This window comes from Pogoniulus pusillus, chromosome 17 (genome assembly GCF_015220805.1).
Source record: "Pogoniulus pusillus isolate bPogPus1 chromosome 17, bPogPus1.pri, whole genome shotgun sequence".
Taxonomy (NCBI): Eukaryota; Metazoa; Chordata; class Aves; order Piciformes; family Lybiidae; genus Pogoniulus; species Pogoniulus pusillus.
Window position 1 is genome coordinate 8,796,342 of NC_087280.1, and position 21,800 is coordinate 8,818,141.

At 38.9% G+C, this 21,800-nt stretch overlaps 1 protein-coding gene across 2 annotated transcripts in view; it reads right to left on the bottom strand.

Moving 5' to 3' along the window:
• The window catches only part of MYZAP (myocardial zonula adherens protein), a 60,627-nt gene extending 39,144 nt beyond the window's left edge, over positions 1–21,483 (bottom strand). Inside the window, exons 1-5 of one of the 2 annotated variants that reach the window (XM_064157527.1) lie at positions 21,138–21,483; positions 15,768–15,857; positions 5,821–5,979; positions 3,689–3,781; positions 1,226–1,339 (exon numbers count right to left, since the gene is read on the bottom strand). In XM_064157527.1, the coding sequence (XP_064013597.1) occupies positions 1,226–1,339; positions 3,689–3,781; positions 5,821–5,979; positions 15,768–15,857; positions 21,138–21,221 (540 nt within the window). In that variant the 5' untranslated portion in view covers positions 21,222–21,483. The remainder of the gene's footprint in view (positions 1–1,225; positions 1,340–3,688; positions 3,782–5,820; positions 5,980–15,767; positions 15,858–21,137) is intronic. The other variant, XM_064157528.1, reaches the window with a different exon arrangement.
• Positions 21,484–21,800: the final 317 nt, after the last annotated feature.

Consider the following 21,800-nt stretch of genomic DNA (forward strand, 5'->3'; position numbering starts at 1 on the left):
CTTTCTATCACCTCATCCCTTAGTCTGCATTGATAGCAAGAATTGCTTGGGCCCAGGTGCAGAACTGGTTCACCTGGGCCCACCTCTCCAGCTTGTCCAGGTCCCTCTGGATGCCAACCCATCCCTCTGGCATATCAACAGCATGACTCAGCTTTGTGTCATCTGCAAACTTGCTGATGGTGCACTTGATTTCACAGTCTATATTATTCATAAAAATATTAAACAGCACAGGTCCCAGTACAGATCCCTGAGGGACACCACTTGTCACTACTGTCCATCTGGACTTCAAGCCATTGAGCACCACCCTCTGGATATAACCTTCCAGCCAATTTCTTATCCACTGAATAGTCCACTCATCAAATCTGTATCTCTCCAACTTGGACAGTAGGGTGTTGTGGGGGATTGTGGCAAAAGCCTTGCAGAAGTCCATATAGATCACATCCATAGGTTGTCCCTTGTCCACTGACACAGTTACTTTACCATAGAAAGACACTAGGTTGGTCAGGCAGGATCTTCCCCTAGTAAAGACACGCTGGCTGTCTTGAATCACGTCCCTGTCCTCTGTGTGCCTCAGCATGGCATCTAGGAGGATCTGTTCCATGATACTCCCAGCGCCGAGGTGAGGCTAATAGGTCAGCAGTTCCTAGGGTCCTCCTTTCCACCCTTTTAAAACATGGGTGATGTTTCCTTTCTTCCAGTCACCAGGGACTTCACTTGACTGCCAGGACTTTTCAAATACCATGAAGAGTGGCTTGGCAACTAAGCTAATTCCCTCAGAGTCTGTGATGCATCTCATCAGGTCCCATGGACATGTATATCCTCAGGTTCTTCAGATAGTCATGCACCTTGTCATTGCTTACAGTGGAAGGGATTTTGTCTCCCTGTTCTCCATCTTGTGGGCTGTCAAGATGAGAGCCATGAGGAGAAGGATTGCCAGTGAAGACTGAGACAAAATTGTTGAGAATTTCAGCCTTCTCTTTGCCCACTGTTACTATTTCACCACTGTTGCTCATCTTGGGGGGGGGGGTGTATAATTTCTTTAACATTTTTAACAGTTTTTTTACAAATATAGGTGTTGGAATGCTTTTTTTCCCCTTAAGTTTCCTATTTAGCTGCCTTAGATATACAAGAGAGTATATGGGCTTGTTTAGCATTAGAATCTGTATTTGTCATCCATGTTCAAATTCATGTCAGAAAAGGCACAGTTGTCAGCTGTGAAAGGTACCTGCAAGTCTATTGATGCTGATGTCAAGGAGCTGTTCATTTCACTAAAGCTATCTAAGGCTGCAGCCTGCACTCGCACATGATTCTCTAAGGATTCCTGATGAGCATTTGTCACCTGAGCAAGGAAAAGAAAAAAAAAAAGTTTTATATAGAATAATGATCAAGTTTACCTATTCTTTCAAAGGGACCTACAGAAGAGACTGGTTATTTTTCATAGTACTAGGATGCTTCAAAATACACAGGCCTTGAACCATATTCTTGGACCTCAGAAACAAACCAATAAAACTTAGAATCCAAATATACTAACATGAATAAGGCACAAGTATGTATGTTTATTGCTAGTCTATAATCACTGCAGAGTTATTCTTTTTGAAAGGACAAGAGGATACTTATCAGATGTCTATTCAGAAAGTTTCTATCCTCACAGTGAGCAGATTGCAAAAAGGCACTGTGTAAAACAGCAGAAGAATGCAAGAAGTGGGGAAATCTAGAAAGGTTTGGGTGAAGCGTGGAATACTGTTAATTAAGAAGGAACTGACGAGTCAGGAATGTAAAGAAGATCAAGAAGACTTAAGGATGAAACAATACAAAGCAGATAGGAGAAATCAGTAGAGAGCTTTGTTGTGTGAAAACTGTCATCAATTGTTGTGTACGCACACAGTTAAACTAGGGGGGGAAGGCACAAAACATCATTTAAGAAACTCAATGTAAATAATTACAAACCATCCAATAATAAAGAGAAAAATTATATTGCTAGTTGAGGCCAGCCCAGCTCTCAGTCTTATACTGAACAGATTTGCATTTTGATAAAAACACTAAGGACTGATATGGAGAACAATGAGTGTTTAGCCAGTAAGTCACACATAGATGAGGTCAGCAAATGATGCAGAAGCCAAGCAGTTATTGTAAGAGTAAAATAATCTAAGTTTGTTGTGCTCTTAAAGAAAAACTATGACAGAAAGTCAGGAAAGTTGTATGAAGCATACTACCCAGGGCAGGATACTGAAAGTACAGATTTCAGACAAACTTTATGAATAAAAAGTAATCCTGGAAATTGATGGGAATAAAAGCTGAAGCAGAGTATATAAAGGATTTTAAACAGAATCTCTAAATACAATGACAATAATTTAAAACCAAAACCCAAGCAAACAAACAAACCCCCTCATACTATTATGTAGAGCCACACTTGCACTTCAGGCAGTCTGGGGTATTAAAAAAAGGGGGTGAAGAGAGCTCGTAATGTGCCATTTATGTCAGAAGGAGTGCTTAGGAGTGCTTCATTAACTGCTCATTTGCCGCAGAACCAGAGATTCTGAAGAGCTGGTCAGAAATCCTTAGTTAACAGAGATGTTCAGACTTGTGCAGGATTTCTACTTGTCTGATAGAACATCTAGAAAGGCAAGATACCATCACTGCTGCTTGGTAAGTGTCAGCAGCGAAGAGGACAAAACTGTATCTGAAGCAGCATTTGCCTACATGCATACTGAGTGGACAGTCACCTTGGTGGCCTCATGAAGGCTATTTAACATAGTTTCCCTCCTCCATTCAGGTCTGGATGATTTTTTTCTTGTTTTGTTGTTTATTTGTTGTTTCAATCTGGGTTTTTTTTGAAGACTACTTGCAACAGAATAAAAGCACCAATTTAACAGCAAGTTCTGATCTTTATGTGTAATACAGCATACAGAGAATTGACAGCCTCCAAATGAAGATGTCAGAAGGGCACAGCTCTGAGTCCCAGTCCCTTGAAGTCAGAATATGCTTAAGTGTCAAAGCTTCATGTGAACCAGGGCTGTGAAAATCAATGTTGGATATAAAATCCACATCAAGTTTTCAGGGAGGTTTGGTTTTTTTTGGATCAAAGAGCTCAGCAATTTAATATGAAGGAGACTTCTACAGATAGAAGCAGCTTTTATTGCTAAAGCAGCATACTGGAAGGAGAGGTCATCACATAACCATTGAAAAGTTCAATCATGACCCAAGAGATAAGTAATTTTTAAAACTGTCAAGCACTTCAAGTCTAAAGAACATTGCTCCTTTTCATATACTGTTTAAACAAAGTCAGTATAATAAAGCAAAGTCTGTTGAGATGACACCAAATTGCACATTACTTCTAATTACGAAAGTTACTTATTCAATTCACCTGGCAGTTTACCGGTACAAACACCTCCATTAATTAGCAGTACACACAGACAATGTTATCAAGATCACTCTTTTAGTTCAAAAAAGCAGGCAATTCAGGGACTCAAAAGCACCCCTGTCCTACTTTACCTTCCTGCAGAGAAAAACAGAGAAGCAGAGAGAGGGAGAGACAGAGAGAGGGAGACAGGGAGATGTCACACAAAACAATGAACTGAGTCATTTGAGAAATTATTTCTGTTCTGCTCTGAAGCAAAAAAGTAATTTTCTAGATAACACCAGGACAGTTATTGGCATGTGCTTTCCCTATAATTGAAAGTATACTTACTTTCAGTTCATTTGTAAGTTGATGTATTTTTCTTTTCATTTCATCATATTCACCATACATTTTCTTTCTTACTTTTTCTAGAGTTGCTCTCACCTGGTGTCAGAAAAAATACAAGTGCCTTTGTCAAACTTATTGATGATACTGTTTATACTAGGACATGATTTTTTTTTCCTGTGTCCTTTACTGTTACTTTTGGTGATTTCCATTATAAATGTACCTTTTCTTCAACAGGATTCACTCTTAAGAACAATACAAAAATTTAAGTCTCTAGACTTGTCTACATAGGGATGATACCAATAAATGTCTCTGAGTAATTCTAAACTTCTCTGTACACACTTAAACACTTGTGAATTAATCATTTAAATAATGGATTTCAAATATATTATCCACACCTAATTCTAACATGATCAATAAAGGATTTAAAGTTCATTTGAGTGTGGAATGTTATTTTTTCCTTTAAAAAAAAAAAGCCTCCACACATGGATTTAATATTCTGTCATAACTTTTACAAGTGGGTAGTTTTCTCCAAGTATCCTTTGCACACGAACCCTTCACATATACCTAAACAAAATAGCAGCACAAATTTATCAGTAAGATTTCAAATCTGATGAACTGAGCACTCAATCTTACCATCTTTAAGAACCAGGGTAGAAATTAGACCTTGCCTTTGTAAAAATAAAATAATTTTTTTAAAGGGTGTGTGTAAGCATGCTAGAAGCAGTTTGAGTTATGTGCCATTGCATACACAGCATCAGTCTTCTCAAGAGCATATATTGTACACGCTAGTTAAATGTTTGCCTACAGTCTATCTTCCAACCATTCAAACTCCTCTTTTTTTCCCTTATCAAACACAGACTACTGATAATCTAGAGTAGTGAGTTCACCTTGTCTCTGCTGAGGCTTAGGGAAGGAACAAAGGGAAAACATTACAAGGGCCTTATACCAGAGGAAGTGTTTCGCTGTCTACTCACTGCCTCCCAGAAAGAGGAGCACTGGCTACCAAATCTATGCAAGGAGTCAAACCACATGCTCCATTTAGGATGAGAAATACGGAAAGAAGCACACCTCACCTGCACTGCAGTAATGACGTACCCTAACTGCAAGTGCAATAACTTGAACGCAGTGAATGCTAATAAACTGTGAGTAATGAAGGAGAGAAGCAAGTGCAAATAGGTAGAGACTATGCAGATGTTAGGAAGAGACATAATTACAGCCTCCTACACATTGAGCTTGTCTCAATGTTCCCCTCTTTTGTATCAATTCAGTTTGCATTATCAGTTTAACATGATAGCCACTGACTGACAGCTTCCTGGGTGGCGAAGGTGGATAGAAAGAGGTCAAACTATCTTCTCTGGGATAACGAGGGGATTATTGCCAAAGCCTGAGAACCAAGGACTGACAGGAAGAGAGATGCTGAGTTTAAAGCATGGAAAACAGCAGCATCAGAAATGAAGGGATTTTTCTTTCAGGAGAGCTTCTGCCAATTATGATAAATGAGCATGCACACAGAAAGTAGTACAAAGTCATCCTTATTAGGATGACTATTTTAAGGCTGCTCCAAAATACATTCACATGATTTTAATATGTCACCTAATTTAGGAGCGTTTTCAAAACTGCTTAGGGGAGATGCAAAGCAAAGGAAGGGAGAATTTCACAGAATGATTTGGGTTGGAAGGGACCTTAACAACCATTTAGTTCCAACTTCCCTGCCAAGGGCAGGAACACCTTCCACTAGACAAGGTTGCTGAAGTTGATCCTTTCAGGTATCTGTTTACAGGAACCCAAATATCTGTTTGGCAATTTTCTTGCCTAGCTATAGCCAAGTCAGTAAGCATTAACAAGTCTTAAAACTCCTTAATGGAAATACTTTGGGCAACCAGCCCAATCTATACATGATATAATTTTGCACTTTGAAAGCATTAACAAGTATCACTTGGCACAGAGGCTTTGAGTCAGGGCCACTCAGTTCCTGGTATACAGCATGTGTTTTTTCCCAACTTAGTAATAAGGCAAACCATTACCTTCAGATTTAGATGTTGGGCTAGACATCAGTTATCCCATACACACTTAAAGCTCTACATGGATATATGGAAAGGATATCTAAAAATGTTGAAGTTGAAAGCACAACTTACTTCCTTAATGTAATTCATTTCCTCTTTCAGTTGATCAGCTGACCAGCCATAAACCACCATTTCTTTCTTATGGTTGTTGTCAGTTCGGTGCACAACGCCATACACCATCCCATGGGAGAGTTTCCCTGGAGCCATACCATTTGGTATGTGGTAGAGTTCCTTAAAGGTAAGAAAACCCAAATAAACAACAACCAACAAAAAAAAAATATTTTTCAATCAGTGCTAGAACAAAAAAGCAACAGTCAAACAAAAATACAGTAACATAATACAGAAACAGCCAATGATAGTGAAGGCATGACAGTATCTAATAACAGTAGTTCTCTCATGTTCTGAGGTCAAATGATCAACCTCCATGTTTTTTTGAAAGATCAGCAACCAGCTTATAACTTACAGAAATGAAAGAGATGTCTAATTCCCACTGGCTTTAGTGGAAGTGATATAGGTACAGCTAGAGATGACTAACTGAATTTGTGCAAGGAGAGGCAGAGGCGCGCGAGAGGCAGAGGCATGTGAGAGAAAATGTTATCCTTGATTTATTTTCATCCAGCAATATATGCAATGTCTCTGCATTCTTGCAGAGCATTGTCAGCTCTCATGGTTCCCTTTAAACTCTAGCAACCACAGAACTCCCCAAACACCCTGCTGCAGGAAATACAAAAGTTCACAAATGCAATCCAAAACTTTAGAAAGTTCTCAAAAGAAATTCAAATTAAAACATTTTAGCCAAGGTTCCTTCGACAGAGCTCAGAAATAATCTGTTTATCTTGGAGATAAACAAAGAATTTAGTTGCACTTAAAGCTAAACAAGGACCTCTAAAGCTACCAAACATTCATTTCATGGCTGCAGTTGTAGAACTGTCAGCATAAGAACCAAAGCAAAGCTATGAAAACAGCATTCATATGTTATTCAGGTGTCATCAAATATCGTATAAGAATGAAACAAATTCTTGCTAGGCAGATAGAAAGGCTGTTTTAAAGTGCCTGCATTAGTTATTTCTGTGATCTGCAGAAATCTGTGAAACATACTTGTAATAACTGTACACCTTAACTTGGAGGCACTCTTTGAAACAGACTCCTCTAATTAATTTCATCCATCCATTTAGTAAGAAAAATATTAATTCAAACAGTAGGAATCACCTCCCTCAGCATGTAAATAAATATCTGCAAGGTCAGACATAACCACCTGACTACTCACCCAGCTTCCCTTGTAATCAACCCAGAGAAACACCCTTCTGTAGCAATCACCTCAAATGAGTCAGACTCCAGGAGTACTCATTTCTCTTCCTGATTACAAACAATTTAAACAACTAGCTTCAGTGAAGACATCCACATTATGACTTTTTTAAAAAGAAGGGGGAAAAAAGTATTCTTACCTAATGTTGAATAGTTGCAAACTAGGATAAAATTAGTGAATATTTCTGAATATGAGTAGAAAGACAGGATCTTGGAAACACTCTTGTTACTGCTTAGCTTTGCAAATTGTTTTTAAAGGCCAGTGCTGGGGAAAAATCAGTTATAAGTAACTTTACTGAACTTTCCTTCTCATGCTACCAGGATATGGCTAAGCTTGACAATATCTACTACTACTATTTGACCTTAGCATGTTTTGTTCCGTTTCACTGTTCAGTAATGACACTGCATGAAAACTGACAAACTTTGAGATTCTTTAAGAAATTAGGAGTCTAAGCAGTATCGAAATACCAAACAGAGGCTGGAATAGATAAAGCTCAGCATCTTATATCAATCTGCAGTTGAATCCTGGAGAATCCAGCCGCAGATTAAAGCAGTAGTGCTTTCAGTTCTTTACAGCCAGGCTAACACAAGTATGGTGACAAATATTTCTTCATGTAAGGGGAAAAAAAAAAGGAAAATCTATTTGCATTAAGAAGAATGGGTAAAGACAGACATTAGTTTTATATTGTGTCCTTTCTGCAGGCACTGACAGATTTTCTCAACATTGTAAATCCCACATATTTCCCTTTACTGTATCATTAATAGTTTAAGCATTTTTCTGAAACTTTGAGATGTGTGAGCAGGGCTGGGAGTGGAACAATCACAGAGAGACACTTGACAAAAATAACCTTTCAGGCAGAGAACAACAAAGCTATAAGCAAGAATTTTTAAAAGGAAGTCTTAAAACTCCTTAATGGAAATACATTGGGCAACCAGCCCAATCTATACGATATAATTTTGCACTTTGAAAGCATTATATGCAAAGTTTCTTATCTTGATAATCAGAAGTTTCCTAATTATGTATTTTGAGGGGCTTTGGTTTGCTGTTTGGACGCACACCAAATCTTCTGAGAGTAGATGTGGGAGTTTGGGGGAGGTCCTAGGTTCCCTTAAGAAAACTACAAAGTCCAGTCCCAAGAAACCAAAGTCTAGATGGGGACATGACTCAGATTATTTTTTGTGTGTTTGCTTCCACGGTTGTACAGTTTCTTCAATAGTTTCATGGCAGCTCCTCCCCTGCATCTGGATAAAGGGATTACACACTGGTTTCCATCTTCCTGTTAACTAAATGAATAGTCACTTTGTTTGGAAGTTACTAAGGCACCAGACACTGAATTCATAACTCCACAGCCTTTACCCATGATCATTCTTCTTTTTTTTTTTTAAGTGAACAGCTGAATACCAGCAACTACCAAGATCCTTTGTGTCTCTGAACATTAGCAGAATTGTTTATAGTGCTGTCTGCAGATTTCTGTATGGAAACTATGACCATACCATTCCATGTTTTGAAGACTTTTTTCTCCTTTTAGAAAGACCTACAAATTCAGACTGCAGCTAGAGAATCACCCATAGCACTTACATATTTCACTGACTATGAAGACTTAAATTTACCACATTATGGACAGTACATGCAGGAATAAGTATGCCCAATGCTAGACTGGTTATGTGTCTCTTGCAACAACTCTAACTTTGCCTGTTGTCTACATTTGCACAAGCCTCTGAAGATGCCTTTGCCACTTTTCTTTCAGAAGATTCAAAGAATTCGTTGAGTGTTCCAGTTCTTCTATGCACTACTTGAAATACAGGATATTGCTTTTTACTCCCTCTTTAGAATCACTATGCCAAGCAAGTACTTGCTAAAATTTCAGTATGAGTTCTTGTTCCATTTAAAGCTGTGTCAATTAACAGCTATATAAATACCTGTTCTCATCTTTCTTTAGCCTTTTTCCTTGCTGTTCTTATTCCAGCTATAATCACCTTATATTCCCCTTTTCTCTGGTTAGTAACTCTTAACTTCCACTTGACCACTTGTTTCAACAGTTTAGCATATGCCCTGACAGAAAAGGACTAATCTGTTGCATTCTACTCTTAGACAAAGGATTACAGTGAGAAAATTTTGCTCAATGCAGGGCTGAGAGGTAGATGGCTTGCTCTGCTTGGTGACTTTTTTTTTAACTGCCTTTGCCTCTAAAGGAGACCCTGCTGAATGGCTTGCTTCTAAAATTGCATAGAACTGCATCACTATGTATACATTAAGCATACTTCTGCCAGTTTATCTCCTCTCTTAAGCTACTTCCACCCACCCCTGTTTATTTTTCTCCTTTCATTGTTTTTTTCCTTTTTTGATATGTTCTCTCTTCTTCCTCTGTCACATCCTCCCTCTACCATGTTTCCTGTTCTACAAATCTGGATTTTCCACATTTCCAAGGACCCTAGAATGTTTTTTTAAGACAAGTACTTTCCAGTGTTTTCTTCTATGAGACATACATGCCCATTCTCAGAACTCAGACATTTTTCTTAGTAGGTCCTTGCCTGTCTCCACTCTGATTTGGAGAGTAAGGCATCTCAGTGATGATAACAGACTAAGTAAATACATGCAAGTACTTAGGAACAAGTAAATACTGTGAAGTTAACAAAAAAAGGTGCTTGAAGATGGAAGGTTTTGTTAGGTTGGTTAACCATTGTTGTTTAAGGTCAAAATATGAGTCAGCTCCTGAGTATAGGGAAGTTCTCACTCCCCAGCTGCCTATGCACTTGCTACACTGGAACCAGAGCAGTCGTTGTCCCAAATTGTGCTTAAAGACCTTTCTAATGTGAACTGCTGATCTGAAAACATAGACCTAGCTTAAGCAATTTGTTAGTCAGTTATGTGTCAGTCCAAGGTAACAGCACAAACACATCACATTGATGCCCATTAATACTCCAGCAGCTTCCAGGAACAGGCTTTGTCTGCGTTGCAGCAACAGTCATGTCGTACTAAAGAAATGCAGACTGTGTTTACTTAATTAATAAATATTTAAAACAGAAGCCTACACCCCAAGGTTGCAAAAGTCTTTATAATTGCCATGCATCCTGTTTATGTCTGTCCAAGGAAATAGCACAAGTAGCATGAAACAGGTGAAGCAAAGACACTATAAAACTTAGCCCATAATAGGAGTTGTTGCTTTTTGTATTGACAGGGGTTTATATACATTATGTAAATAACACTGAGAGATTATTTTCCTCTTAATCTATCATCATCAGTTTTTTAAATGAAAGTCAGATGTCCCCATACTTGATATTTTCTCCTTGCCCCAAAATTGGAAGCAGAAGCACTGAAAAGGTACTTTGCTCTGAAGAAAAAAGACTTATAATGTAATGACTAGCACAATTCTGGGTTTAGTACTCATAGGGCCTTAAAATTTTGCTACATAATGATCTCCTGTTTACCTAAACCAGATACAATCTGTTCTTTTAACCAGAATTGTAGCAGTTATGCAAAGCTCTATCTGTTCCTCAACTGTCACATTTTGAGGTTTCTGAAATATCCATTTGTCTTGCTTGTCACAAGTTATACAAGGAACATGAACATTCACACTCTTACTTCAGTTACATATTTTCTATTCAGTAAAATGGTAAAGTCAGAATACTGAGTTCACCAAGGAAAGCTACTGTGCTCTGTTAAAAGTAGCTATGTATTTATGGTTATGGTTTTGGTGGGGTTTTTTTGGGGGTTTTTTTTGGTTGTTTTTTCATATTCCTCTGCAGTTCATGAAACTCAGGTGACATTTAAGGATATTTCATATATCAATGGTATTAAAATATGGAAAACATGCCAAGATTTAGACATGAATGTTCTGAAATTCAAGACATTAATAGGAAACACCATTTAGCAAGTTCCAACTTTTAAGCTCTGTTGTGTTGGCTTATTTTACAGAGACCCGACAGAAATGAAGCTCTCAAATGAACGGGAGAAAAAAAGTCCAAGAGTTATATTTGGAGAGAGAGAGATGGGAAAGAAATTACAAAGCAGACACAGCATCCATGGCGATGCCCTTGAATTTTCCCCCAACCCAAAACTAACTCTATAATCCCCAGTGTTCCAATCCTCCCCTCACCATGCCTCTGCCATCCGAGAAGCGTAAACAGAAGCCTCTGGAGGCCCAAAACCAGGCCTACTGCTTACATGTTTTCCTGATAAAAGCGGCTCCCGCCCGACACAGGGCTGGAGGAGGGGGAAAGGAGAGCGAGCTGGCCTCGCCATCAGTTTATAAAGAGATAGCAGAATTATGGGATTAAATAACAGTTTTTTAACTCTATAGTTCCCAACCTGGGACGAGCTCCTTCAAATCTAGAATTCAGGTGCCTATCTTAAAAAAAAGTACTATGCAAAGTCATATGTAATCAATGTAATCCCTACAGACCAGCAATGCTTATACACCAAGAAAATAAGACACAACAGAAAAATCACAGAAGTCAGTGGAATTCTTTCTGTGTTTTTCATGTAGTGCTGTTTTTAATGAAGGTCTTACTTAATCAGTACATATTAAGAACCAAGCGCTGGAAAGGCTAAGAAATAGTAACATCAACCACAGGGGGCTGGAACTAGATGATCCCTTGTGGTCTCTTCCAACCCTGTCTGATTCTATGATTCTATGATTCTATGTAGCAGGTGAACTACATTTGTTATGACACAACTTCTGCTATGCTGATGGGAGTGGGCTGGCAGCAGCACATCAGCAGAGAAAATAGGCACTGTCCTAGATTCAATGTGTGCAACAGCCCCATATTCATTGCACTTATATTCTTTGATCCAGGCCTGACACAGGTTTCTGCTTGATTCTCTCCATCACATACAGGAGCAAATTCCCCTTCTGGCTTCTTTACAGCCTACTTTTTACTGAGGGAAAAAAAAAAAAAAAAGGTTTGCTATGCCTCTGCATTCCTGCTTAGGAAGCAAAAAGACTTTTACCTCTTGGTTGTGATGGCTTTAAAAACGTTTGAAAACTATAGAGTTTGAGGATATATATAGCCAAAGTAATAATCAGAGTTTAAGATAAACACTGCTCAAACTCTGTTGAAAGTCACAGGAAAGACAGAAAAGTGACACAAATTTCTAGATTGTTATCTCTCATTTTCTTGTTCATGTCTCCAAATGAAAAAGAAAAATCTTTCTATACAATCTCTATACTCTGCTCTCAAATGCCTATCTGCAGCTTCCAATGACACTTCCAAATTTAGCCATGACAGTGAAGAAAGGCACTGATAGATAAAAATAAGCCCAGTCCCAAACAGGGACAATACATTTGTCTGGTATTTATTAATTATGCAAGAGAAGGCAGGCTTCAGGATATGCAGATTTTACATACAATCTCATGAGCACAATATTCCTTTGTACTTGATGGTGAAGTAAACAGCCTCACTGCCTATCAGTAACAGATGTAATTGAACAAAATCAAGAGAATTTCAGAGTCTGTGTTCCCTAATGTGAACAATTCAGATATGTAGCAGTATTCTTTCAGCCCATGAAAAGCAAACAAACAGATCAATCAGCCTCTGCTTGTGACACCAGTTCTCGTATGTTTCTTTGAAGGTGCCGTAGCCTAAATTTGAATGTAAAAATCCAACTTGACATGCTGGAGCACAAGCTCAATCCCCCTTCAGTTTTTGAGATCAGCTTCTAACTGTGTACCATCTGCCAGCCTTTCACAAAAGATGGAAAGAGGCCATCCCTGTACAGTAACGCCTGCAGCAATCTTTTGTTGCAACAAAACTGCTTAGCTCCATCACTTTGTTTTAATCTCTTACGCTGGTTCACTTTGATTTCACAGATATACATAAATAATATGCATGTATGCCATGATATACAACAATAAAATGTCAGTCTAGCAACATAATGCAACTTAATGAAATTCAACACATTTTATGATGTACTTGGACTACAGTGAAAAAGGTTAAGCTAATAGCTACTAACATAGAATCACAGAATGCACTGGGTTGGAAGAGACATAACCAATAAAGAATCTGTTCTGCACTGACATCATGCTCCAAAACATGTTATTGCCAGGAGTTTCTGTGCAATTCTCTAGTTGATTTTGCAAGTGAAACATCTCTTAATGGTGCTGAGCCCAGAAAGCTACAGAAAAGGATCTGTCAGTAAGCCATTACTATGCCACAATAGGGCAGCTCAGAATCACCTCCTTCTAATGAAAGATTTGAAAGAGGAGATTACAACCAAATGTCAAGCCATGGTATATTTATAGTTTTCTGGCATTCCCTTGACGTGACAAGGTGTCTGCTCTTCTTCCTCATCTGCAGTAGGCAGAGGCCAGAAAGACTCTCCAGCACAAGTGCTGCCCAAGCAGTGGAGCGCTTGGCAGCTAGTCTAAGACTTGCTTGAGCACTCCAGCAAAAACTGTACAATCCCAGAAATGACCCCTGCCGTTCAATTCCTTAATTCACTCTGATGTATTTTAAATAACAAAAACATTTCCTTCATTCTGAGTTCCTTAATATTCAGCAGTTAAAGACAGCACAGAATTCTAAATTTCAGCACGAAACCTTCTCTTGAATGTGACCTTGGTGAAACTGTATTTTTTTTAACCTTAAATAGTAAAGGCAACCAATGGAGGAGATCCCTAATTTCTCTCTGTGGTCACTATTTTCAAGAAGGCAACACAGTTCTCAAGAGACTGTGTGAGGATCACCTAACATTTTTATAACCTGTTATTCTCAAACAATTTTAAGCAATTTCATTAACATTGAGTCAGTTGAACATGTATGGATCAGCAGAAATATTTGATCATTGCTTTTAGGAGACATTTGGTGGTTTTTTACATTTTGCAGTAAAAGTATCACAGTATGACCAGTCAAGTGTCCTGCGTGCACTCTGAGTTACAAATACATACAAGACATTACACAGACTACAAAAATCTACAGGTGATTTTGCTGTCTTGTTTTAAAGATGAGTTAAAAAGACCATGATCAGTGATTTTTTTTTTTAATAGCTGCTTCTCTACACTCTGACTATACAATCTGGGGGGTGACTTTTTTAGTTACATAAAGACACTAAAACATAAGTAGTGGCACAATTACCCTGTGGTTTTTAATGGCTATGAAATTGACTAATTACATCCTTTCTAGCTCTGAAGGCTGTATGGATGCTTTCTAAAAGTCTTTAAAATTGTGTAAAAGTACTGAACTTTAGACAACTACTCCAAATATACAACAATTAAAATACAGACCAATTTTTTGGTCTCAACTGAAAAGTATCCATCACTCATGAGCTCAATAACGTATTTATTACCTTTCATATCCTCTCCTTAACATTCTCTGATACAAAAACCTCCACTTGTCTACTTGTATTATGGAGAAAATACAGGTCTCATTCATGTCCCACAGAGAAGAAAAATTGTTAGATAAGAAAGACATACTCTAATCATTCACAGCTTTTTCTTATTATTACATGACTTGGCACAGTAAAGTAAGCCATGAGTCAGTGGCTATCCTCCTCAAAACCAAACATGACTTGTAGGGGTTTGGGCTCATACGCCTAGGTCAGACCCAGAGTTTCTGCAAACAGATACAAACTCAAAAAGACCAAGGGAGTGAGTGGTGGGGGAAGCAGCTCTGGGCTATAGCTAAATATCTTCATGCAAAAAGAATTATTGCTATTTAATGATGGATCAATTTTAGTTTGCATTAAGGCTTCTTCAATCCAGTCTGTAAGTAACACTTATAGATCCTCAAGAACCTATTACTCTGCCAGAGCAGCATATGGAAAAATTCCAGAACAAGAAATATCTGATAAGGAATCTTTATCTTGACAATTTCACTCTGTATTTATTTTCATTGTTTTAAAATACTTGTCTGAGTCATTCTACAGTTTTATTTCTGAGTACCAATAAGAAATTATTTCTAATAAATCCTATTTGATTTTGCTTCCTGTTGTCATATTGCTATTCAGACACCGAGTCTGGTAAGCTTAGCCAACTTATTGTTTGATTTTGGTTTATCAAAGTGTAAGTGTGGTGAAGTTGTGAAGCCTGTCCAACTTTCCCTTTTAGTCTCCATCCTTAAGACAAATTAAAAAGCTTCTACTGCTCTGAAACAGCTCTTAAAGAGCAAGTTCCACACCAAAACTTCTGCAAGCTTTTTTTGGTTTTGCTTTTCATATGTGCATGCTACTTGCTTCTACAAGAAGACTGTCCTTCTGAACCCTTCAATGCACATGACCTTCAAATCACTTTCACTTCAGAACAGTTTTCAAAACTTTATTTTGTATTTCTTACTAGGACCTCATCAGTTCACAGCAAAACATCTAAGTCCCATACACATTAAGGCTCAAATCTTGCACACTATCAAGCCTACATGAAAAATAAGATCCCCTTCAGGTGAGGATAGACGATCCAGTTAAATGTAAGATTCTGTTCTTGATAGAAATCTCTTACTCTTTAATATATAAATATTAAATAATGAAGTCTTAAGGATACCTCAGTCACAACTACCTACAATCTCTCTGCTGTTCTTCTACTCTACTGTCCTATTTTACATGCTATTCCCAACCCCAAGGCCCAGGCTCAAAGATCACAGCTGACTTGCTCAGGTTTCACATATTCTTCAGTCTTCCAAGATAACTGGGTGCTGGACTTCCAAAACAACTAATATCAGCTTCTGTGGATGGTAGTATTTACTCCCTGTTTACACAGAATTTAACTTTGATTCTTAAAACTTACATTTTTGTTTCTTTCAGGTTCCTTTGCTCCCTGTTCAGGCTGTGAGCCTTCATCAGGTGGTACTGTTAAGCGTAACCTGCAGACATTCATCTGAAAGAAAAGCAAAGTTTTGCTTTTAGATTTAAGTGTTACTAAAAAAATTATTTTAATAACTTATTTTACAGAAAGGACAATTTTCTGCCTTCTGCCAAATAGCTGACAAAAGATTATTTTTTAAAGATGGGAGGGGGTTTTAGCTGGCAAGAAATAATTCAAGAGCATCCCCATAATTACATACCTGAAATACAAAAAAATCCTTCTCAATCAACATGTTCTCATGTACTCATAAATGACATTGAGAACTGAGATAACAGAACAGTGAACATAATCTTCTAGCATCTCCATTTTGTTAGCAGATTTGGCATACTTTTAATCCTCAAAGGGGATTATTTAGAAACACAAAATGTATTCTGAAGTAAATACCTCTTTTCTGCTCAGTATATATCCAAGTATTTGATCCAAGGGTACCTCAATACTACAATTCTACTGAGTGTGAATGCAAATATTATTGATATTTGCTACATAAAAGATGTTTATAGAAGCTAGGCTTCAAAATGCCTCAGAAAAAAAAAAAGATATATTGTTTCCTGTCTGGTTGCAGAAAAGACATTCTCCTGCTGAGGAAACAGGCCAATGGAGTTGATACCTTCCTACAGCAAGTTTCAGTTTGCCTTGCTTTTAGCTGAGAAATTTGTGATGTAATATTTTTAAAGCAATTTCATGCAAGAAACTCAGTTAAACATTTCAGTCTCCGTCCTATGCACGAGACATTTTTGTGGAAAATAACTCTTAAGTCCTAAACAGAACATGGCAAATGATAAAATGAGGAAACTGTCTGACCAAATTTGAAAAGCTGTAATACAATCAAGGTGAAATATAACCTACTCTTTAGACTCATCTGTGGAAGCTACTTTTTGTGTAGTGGGCTTCTCATCATTAATTCACCATTCAGCTGCATTCTAGGAAAGCTAGAATAAGAAGCCACAGAGAATGCAACACAAACTCTCTACAACTTAGTATAAAAGCAGGTTATGCTTTCATATTTTGAAACAATGAAATGTATTTAAAAATTATTAATCCTTCCATATGCACTTTTGACATTGACAGGTTAGACTTGACAGGTTTGTTCTTCTGAGAACATCAGACTCTCCCCATATACTACAGAAGCTGGAGGTGCTTCTTCCTTACAAGTTAGTTATTAAGACACCTCATTAATAAACTCCTCAGCTTTGAAGCTCATTGATTCATGAAGTCATTAGTATCATCTTTTCCCATCTATTTAATTTTAATTTCCCTCTGGACTTGGTTCCCATTAGCTTAGCAAAGCTCTTTCCTCTTAAAACATGCCTGTTTACAACACAAAGGGAAACAAAGTCTGGCTTTCCTCCATGTAGACAAAGGCCAGGCCTACTAATAGGAAGTAGAGCTGAACTTGTGCTGTGCAGGAAGTGACAGATGTGGCAAACTTTGTTACTGTGATTTCAAATGAAGGAAAAATGGACTACAAGGAATGAACGTATTGTCAGAAGAAAATCTGAGAAATACCTCAAATACATAAAAACAGCTAATGACTGGCAACTCAAAGTAGGAGAAATGGAAATGTGTATGATTTCCTGAAGCTGGCAAATGGCTTGCCTGTTAGTCAATATGGGACTAATTATAGCTGGCACACTTAAGAGATTCATAGTGCAATGACTGTAAATAGGTAATTATCCAATACCTTTATTCCAGTTAGTGAATCGTGACTGCCTGACACACTACAGCAATTGATGTGTTACAGAGTTACTACGAAGGAAATTGCAGAAGTCCAGTACAGGTGGCAGTCAAACTGTAACAACTAGATTGGAAATACAAATTAATAAATTCATAACTGTAATTTGTGGCATCTAAACCCACTGTACAATAAAAGGGTCATTATAATTTAAACTGCTTTTATTGCCCTTTTCACATTTTCTACTCAATTACTTCCAAATCACTTCCCCCCCACACACCTCTTCATTACCCTGCAAGCTCCTTACTTTTAGAACAACTTACACAAGTATCTTATTTTCAGCAGTATTTCTGACACAAAGTTTTAATGCTTTATTTTACAGCCTATTGCATGTAAATGCCAAACAGAGGGTGGCACTGGCAATCATCCAAGGATTCCAGCCTTGAAGCCATGCCCAGTAGAGCTTGTACAGCAGTGGCAAAGTACCACCCAGTTCCTCACTTAGACACACTGTACTCTTGCAATTGTCTGTAACAATAGGACTTCCTCAGCATCCCTGGGGAAACAGCAGCAAACGTGTAAAGTAACTATTCACTCCCCCTGGGTCACAAATGATGCACTCTGTTTAAGGACAGAATTATTCAAGAACACTGTATAGATTGGAAGGGAGAAACAGAAGGCACTGCTTTTTTCCTCTAGCCTCCAGAAGCAGTTATGAATACTGTACCCATACAGTTCTTGCTATGCAATGCTTCCTGAAGAAACAACACACTGTACAATTTGTTGGTAAATTTACTCGACCAAATGAATGGGCAGGCTCACACGGAAACTGTAGCAAGCTCTCCTCCAATAGCAAAACACTCCTGCAGTGATGCCTTAAAATGGAAATGAAACTGTCACTGGAAGAGCCTCGACTCAGTGCCAAACAGTGGCAGAATTATGTGCAACTGATGAGGGAGCAACTTCCAGAAACAAATGGGGTTATGCAGAGAGAAAGCAGGGAGAAGAATGAAAGAGAACTCCGCTAGCAGGGAAAAGGCTGATTCAATTCCTTCAGCTACTGACTGACAGTAAGAATAAATGAGAAAAAGCAGAGACAGACTTGGCTTCCACATTTCCTTTCATTGTGAGCATAACTCTAGTAAAGAAATACTGAGAAGAATCTGGTATCAGGTTTTGTAGACTATCAGATTTTAATTTGATCTGTACCATCTGCAGCTTTGGCAAGCCAATGATATAAGTTATTTTGATTGTGCCAACATTTAATGTTTGGTCCTGGCTTTTTGACACCAACAACCCTTAAGTAGTATTTCCAAAGTTCACCTGACATCATTCACGAAACACTTATGCAGACAGGAAAACAAAGACTGTCAGGTTCAGCCCATACCACCACCAGACAGAAGGAAAAAAAGAGAAAAAGAAAAAAAAAAGAAAATTGCTGAGTGCCATGCGAATTAACAGGTGAAGACAGGGTCTTTTACCACATTTCTAAGAGGCTGATGGGACAGCACCGATGTGAGCTGCCACAATATGGCAGTCGAGAAAAAAAAAGGCAATATGGGTTAGTTAAAAATGCTAAGAATTCATGGCACAGATCCATGATCCACATTCATGTTTACCATCCTACTCAAATCACTAGGGTGCAACTTAAAAATAAATACAGACGACAGCTTCAGTTTGTGTAATTTTCTTCAGCCTCTTATTCTCCCTTTCTAAAACCCACAGCAGCCAGAAAGGCACTGACCATAGTTACCTCTGTACCCAAATAATTAGTCTTAAAATGAGCTATGTTTTTATAGAATAGCCGAGGCCACTAGTAGAGCAACAGAACAATACAAACTATTCTCCCATCAACCAGTCCCATTCTAAGATCTAGATTCAAATTGACCTTAGAGTCAACATCATCAGAATTTAACAATGTTGATCTTTCTAATGTCCAATAATAAAACGTTTTAGAGATAACACATTTGTTAACTACCTGCTAACCTACCAGGTCAGTGCCTAAAAATCACTCCCTTTGCCTAAGACTCAATGTTACCTTTAGACTTTTGAAGATGAAAGCAGAGAAGGAGCAGGTGTTTAATTTCAGTCAGTCCTAAAAAGCAAAGAAGAAAGTACTTTCTTTGGTCATTTATCTGTTGATTAACCTGCTCCATGGACAAAATCGCTATGAGATTCTCTATTCAATTAACAGGCACTTTTCCTGTGACCACAGGAATCTAACATACATCTTTCATTTATTCAGTAGTTATTCTGTCTTCCTTCTCTCTTTTAACAACTCATGGGAAGGGGGAGTCACATTTCACTTAAAAAAAGAACCAGCAAATTCCCAAAGGAATCTGCAAATTTACTTTTACCAGTTTCCTTACAAGAATGCATAAGATACAGTTTATTTTACATTGGCCCCACGAAATACACCACGGGTGTGAAAAAAACCAAAAATAATCACTTAAACAATTTATGTTAGCTTTATCTTCTTTCCAGAAATATCAAAAAAGGAAAACTCAGTGGTAACGCAGAAGACATGTTAGAGAACATAACTATGACTTCTATGTCACCTTAATTTTTACACAGACATCAGCAATTTAATTTGTATGAAGATTAGGAAATCTTCCTATGGAAGAGCCTGACACTCACTTTATCATGTAAAACATTGCAAGATGACATTCTTCATTGTTTCAATCATGAACTCATATTTTCAGAGCGTCAAAACAATCATGTAAGTAATTCAAGAAGTGTCATGATCGCATGATTGTTTTCTCATAAGGACAGTCTTGTCACTTGTCTTGTTTCTTCACGTATGGAATGTGCACTCACAACAACAGCAGTGTGGTTACGGCCATCAAGGAAAAAAAGGGTATTTAAACGAGGGCAGCTGTAGAGACGTTCTTCTTGTATCTGCCAGAGTTCTAACAACTTTTTAGAAACAAATTGCAACAAATAAATGCATCATGATTACTCATCTTGTTTAGAAAAAAGCACACAAAATAAACCATGAAATCATATTTCTCTATTTGACAATCTGATCATAAAAATAAATTACTATTGCCATGTAAATCATTATGATGAGCACTCCTCATGATAGATAGAAGCAAGTTCTTGGTTGTATTCGTCAAGACGTTTTCAGGGGTGGGGGAGCAGGAAGAAAGTCTCCAACACAAGCACACCTTTTCCAGAACAGCCAGGGACTAGTACTAACAAAAGTCATGCAGAACAACCCAAAAGCTCATTTCTCAGCACCTACTACGAACGCACAAGCTGTTCTCAGACCGCAAGTCTCACCTGGAAACACCGAGAATAAGAAGGAAAGACAGACAGACAGACAGACAGACAGACAGACAGACAGAAAGAAAGAAAGAAAGAAAGAAAGAAAGAAAGAAAGAAAGAAAGAAAGAAAGAAAGAAAGAAAGAAAGAAAGAAAGAAAGAAAGAAAGAAAGAAAGAAAGAAAGAAAGAAAGAAAGAAAGAAAGAAAGAAAGAAAGAAAGAAAGGAAGGAAGGACAGGCAAGTATTCCGCAGGTAAAGTGTGAGGGGGGGTAATTATTTGGTCTCAAACTCCGCTTCGCTCTACGACACCGCCTCTGGGACCCCCCGCCGACCCCCCCGCGCTGCCCCGCGCACCTTCCGCCGGGCGCGGCCGCTGTCGCCGGCCGACCTCCGGGGAGTGGTGGCGGTGACCGTGAGCCCTGAGCTGAAGCGCAGCATCCCCGCGGGCCGCCGCTCTCTGCGGCTTCCTCCGGCCGGTAGCGCAGCTCCACCCCCGCGCACATGGCCGCGGGCGGCCGCAGGGGCCGGGCTGCCCGCGGGGGGCGGGCTGGGGAGCGGGGTCGGGCGGTGCGGCTCAGCTTCCCGCGGAACTTGCGGCCTCACGCTGGCTCTAGTGCCGCGGAAGCGCCCGACTTCCTCTCGCGGGGTGACCCTGGGCTCAGCTTCTGCGGGACGCTGCTCCACGAGAAACTTGCCCTTGGGACGCTGAGGTGTCAGTGACGGGTGACATGCCCTCTGCTGCCAGGAACACTGGATGTTAGGCATGAAGGACACAGACACAGGCTTTGAGAAAACACCCGAACGGGTACCTATGTCAATGGGCCACCTCCTGGGCAGGGGAAAATGGGGTTAGGGCTCGCAGGAGCAACTGGAGGCCACTTGGTCCGGTTCTCCAGTACCTGCCTCTGAATGCACTAACGAGAGTGTGCCATGTGAGAACTGCACACTGTCCTCCTTCCCGCAGCTGCCAACTCCTGAGCTACCTAGGCTTGTCAGCTTGTTAGCCATGCTCTAGGA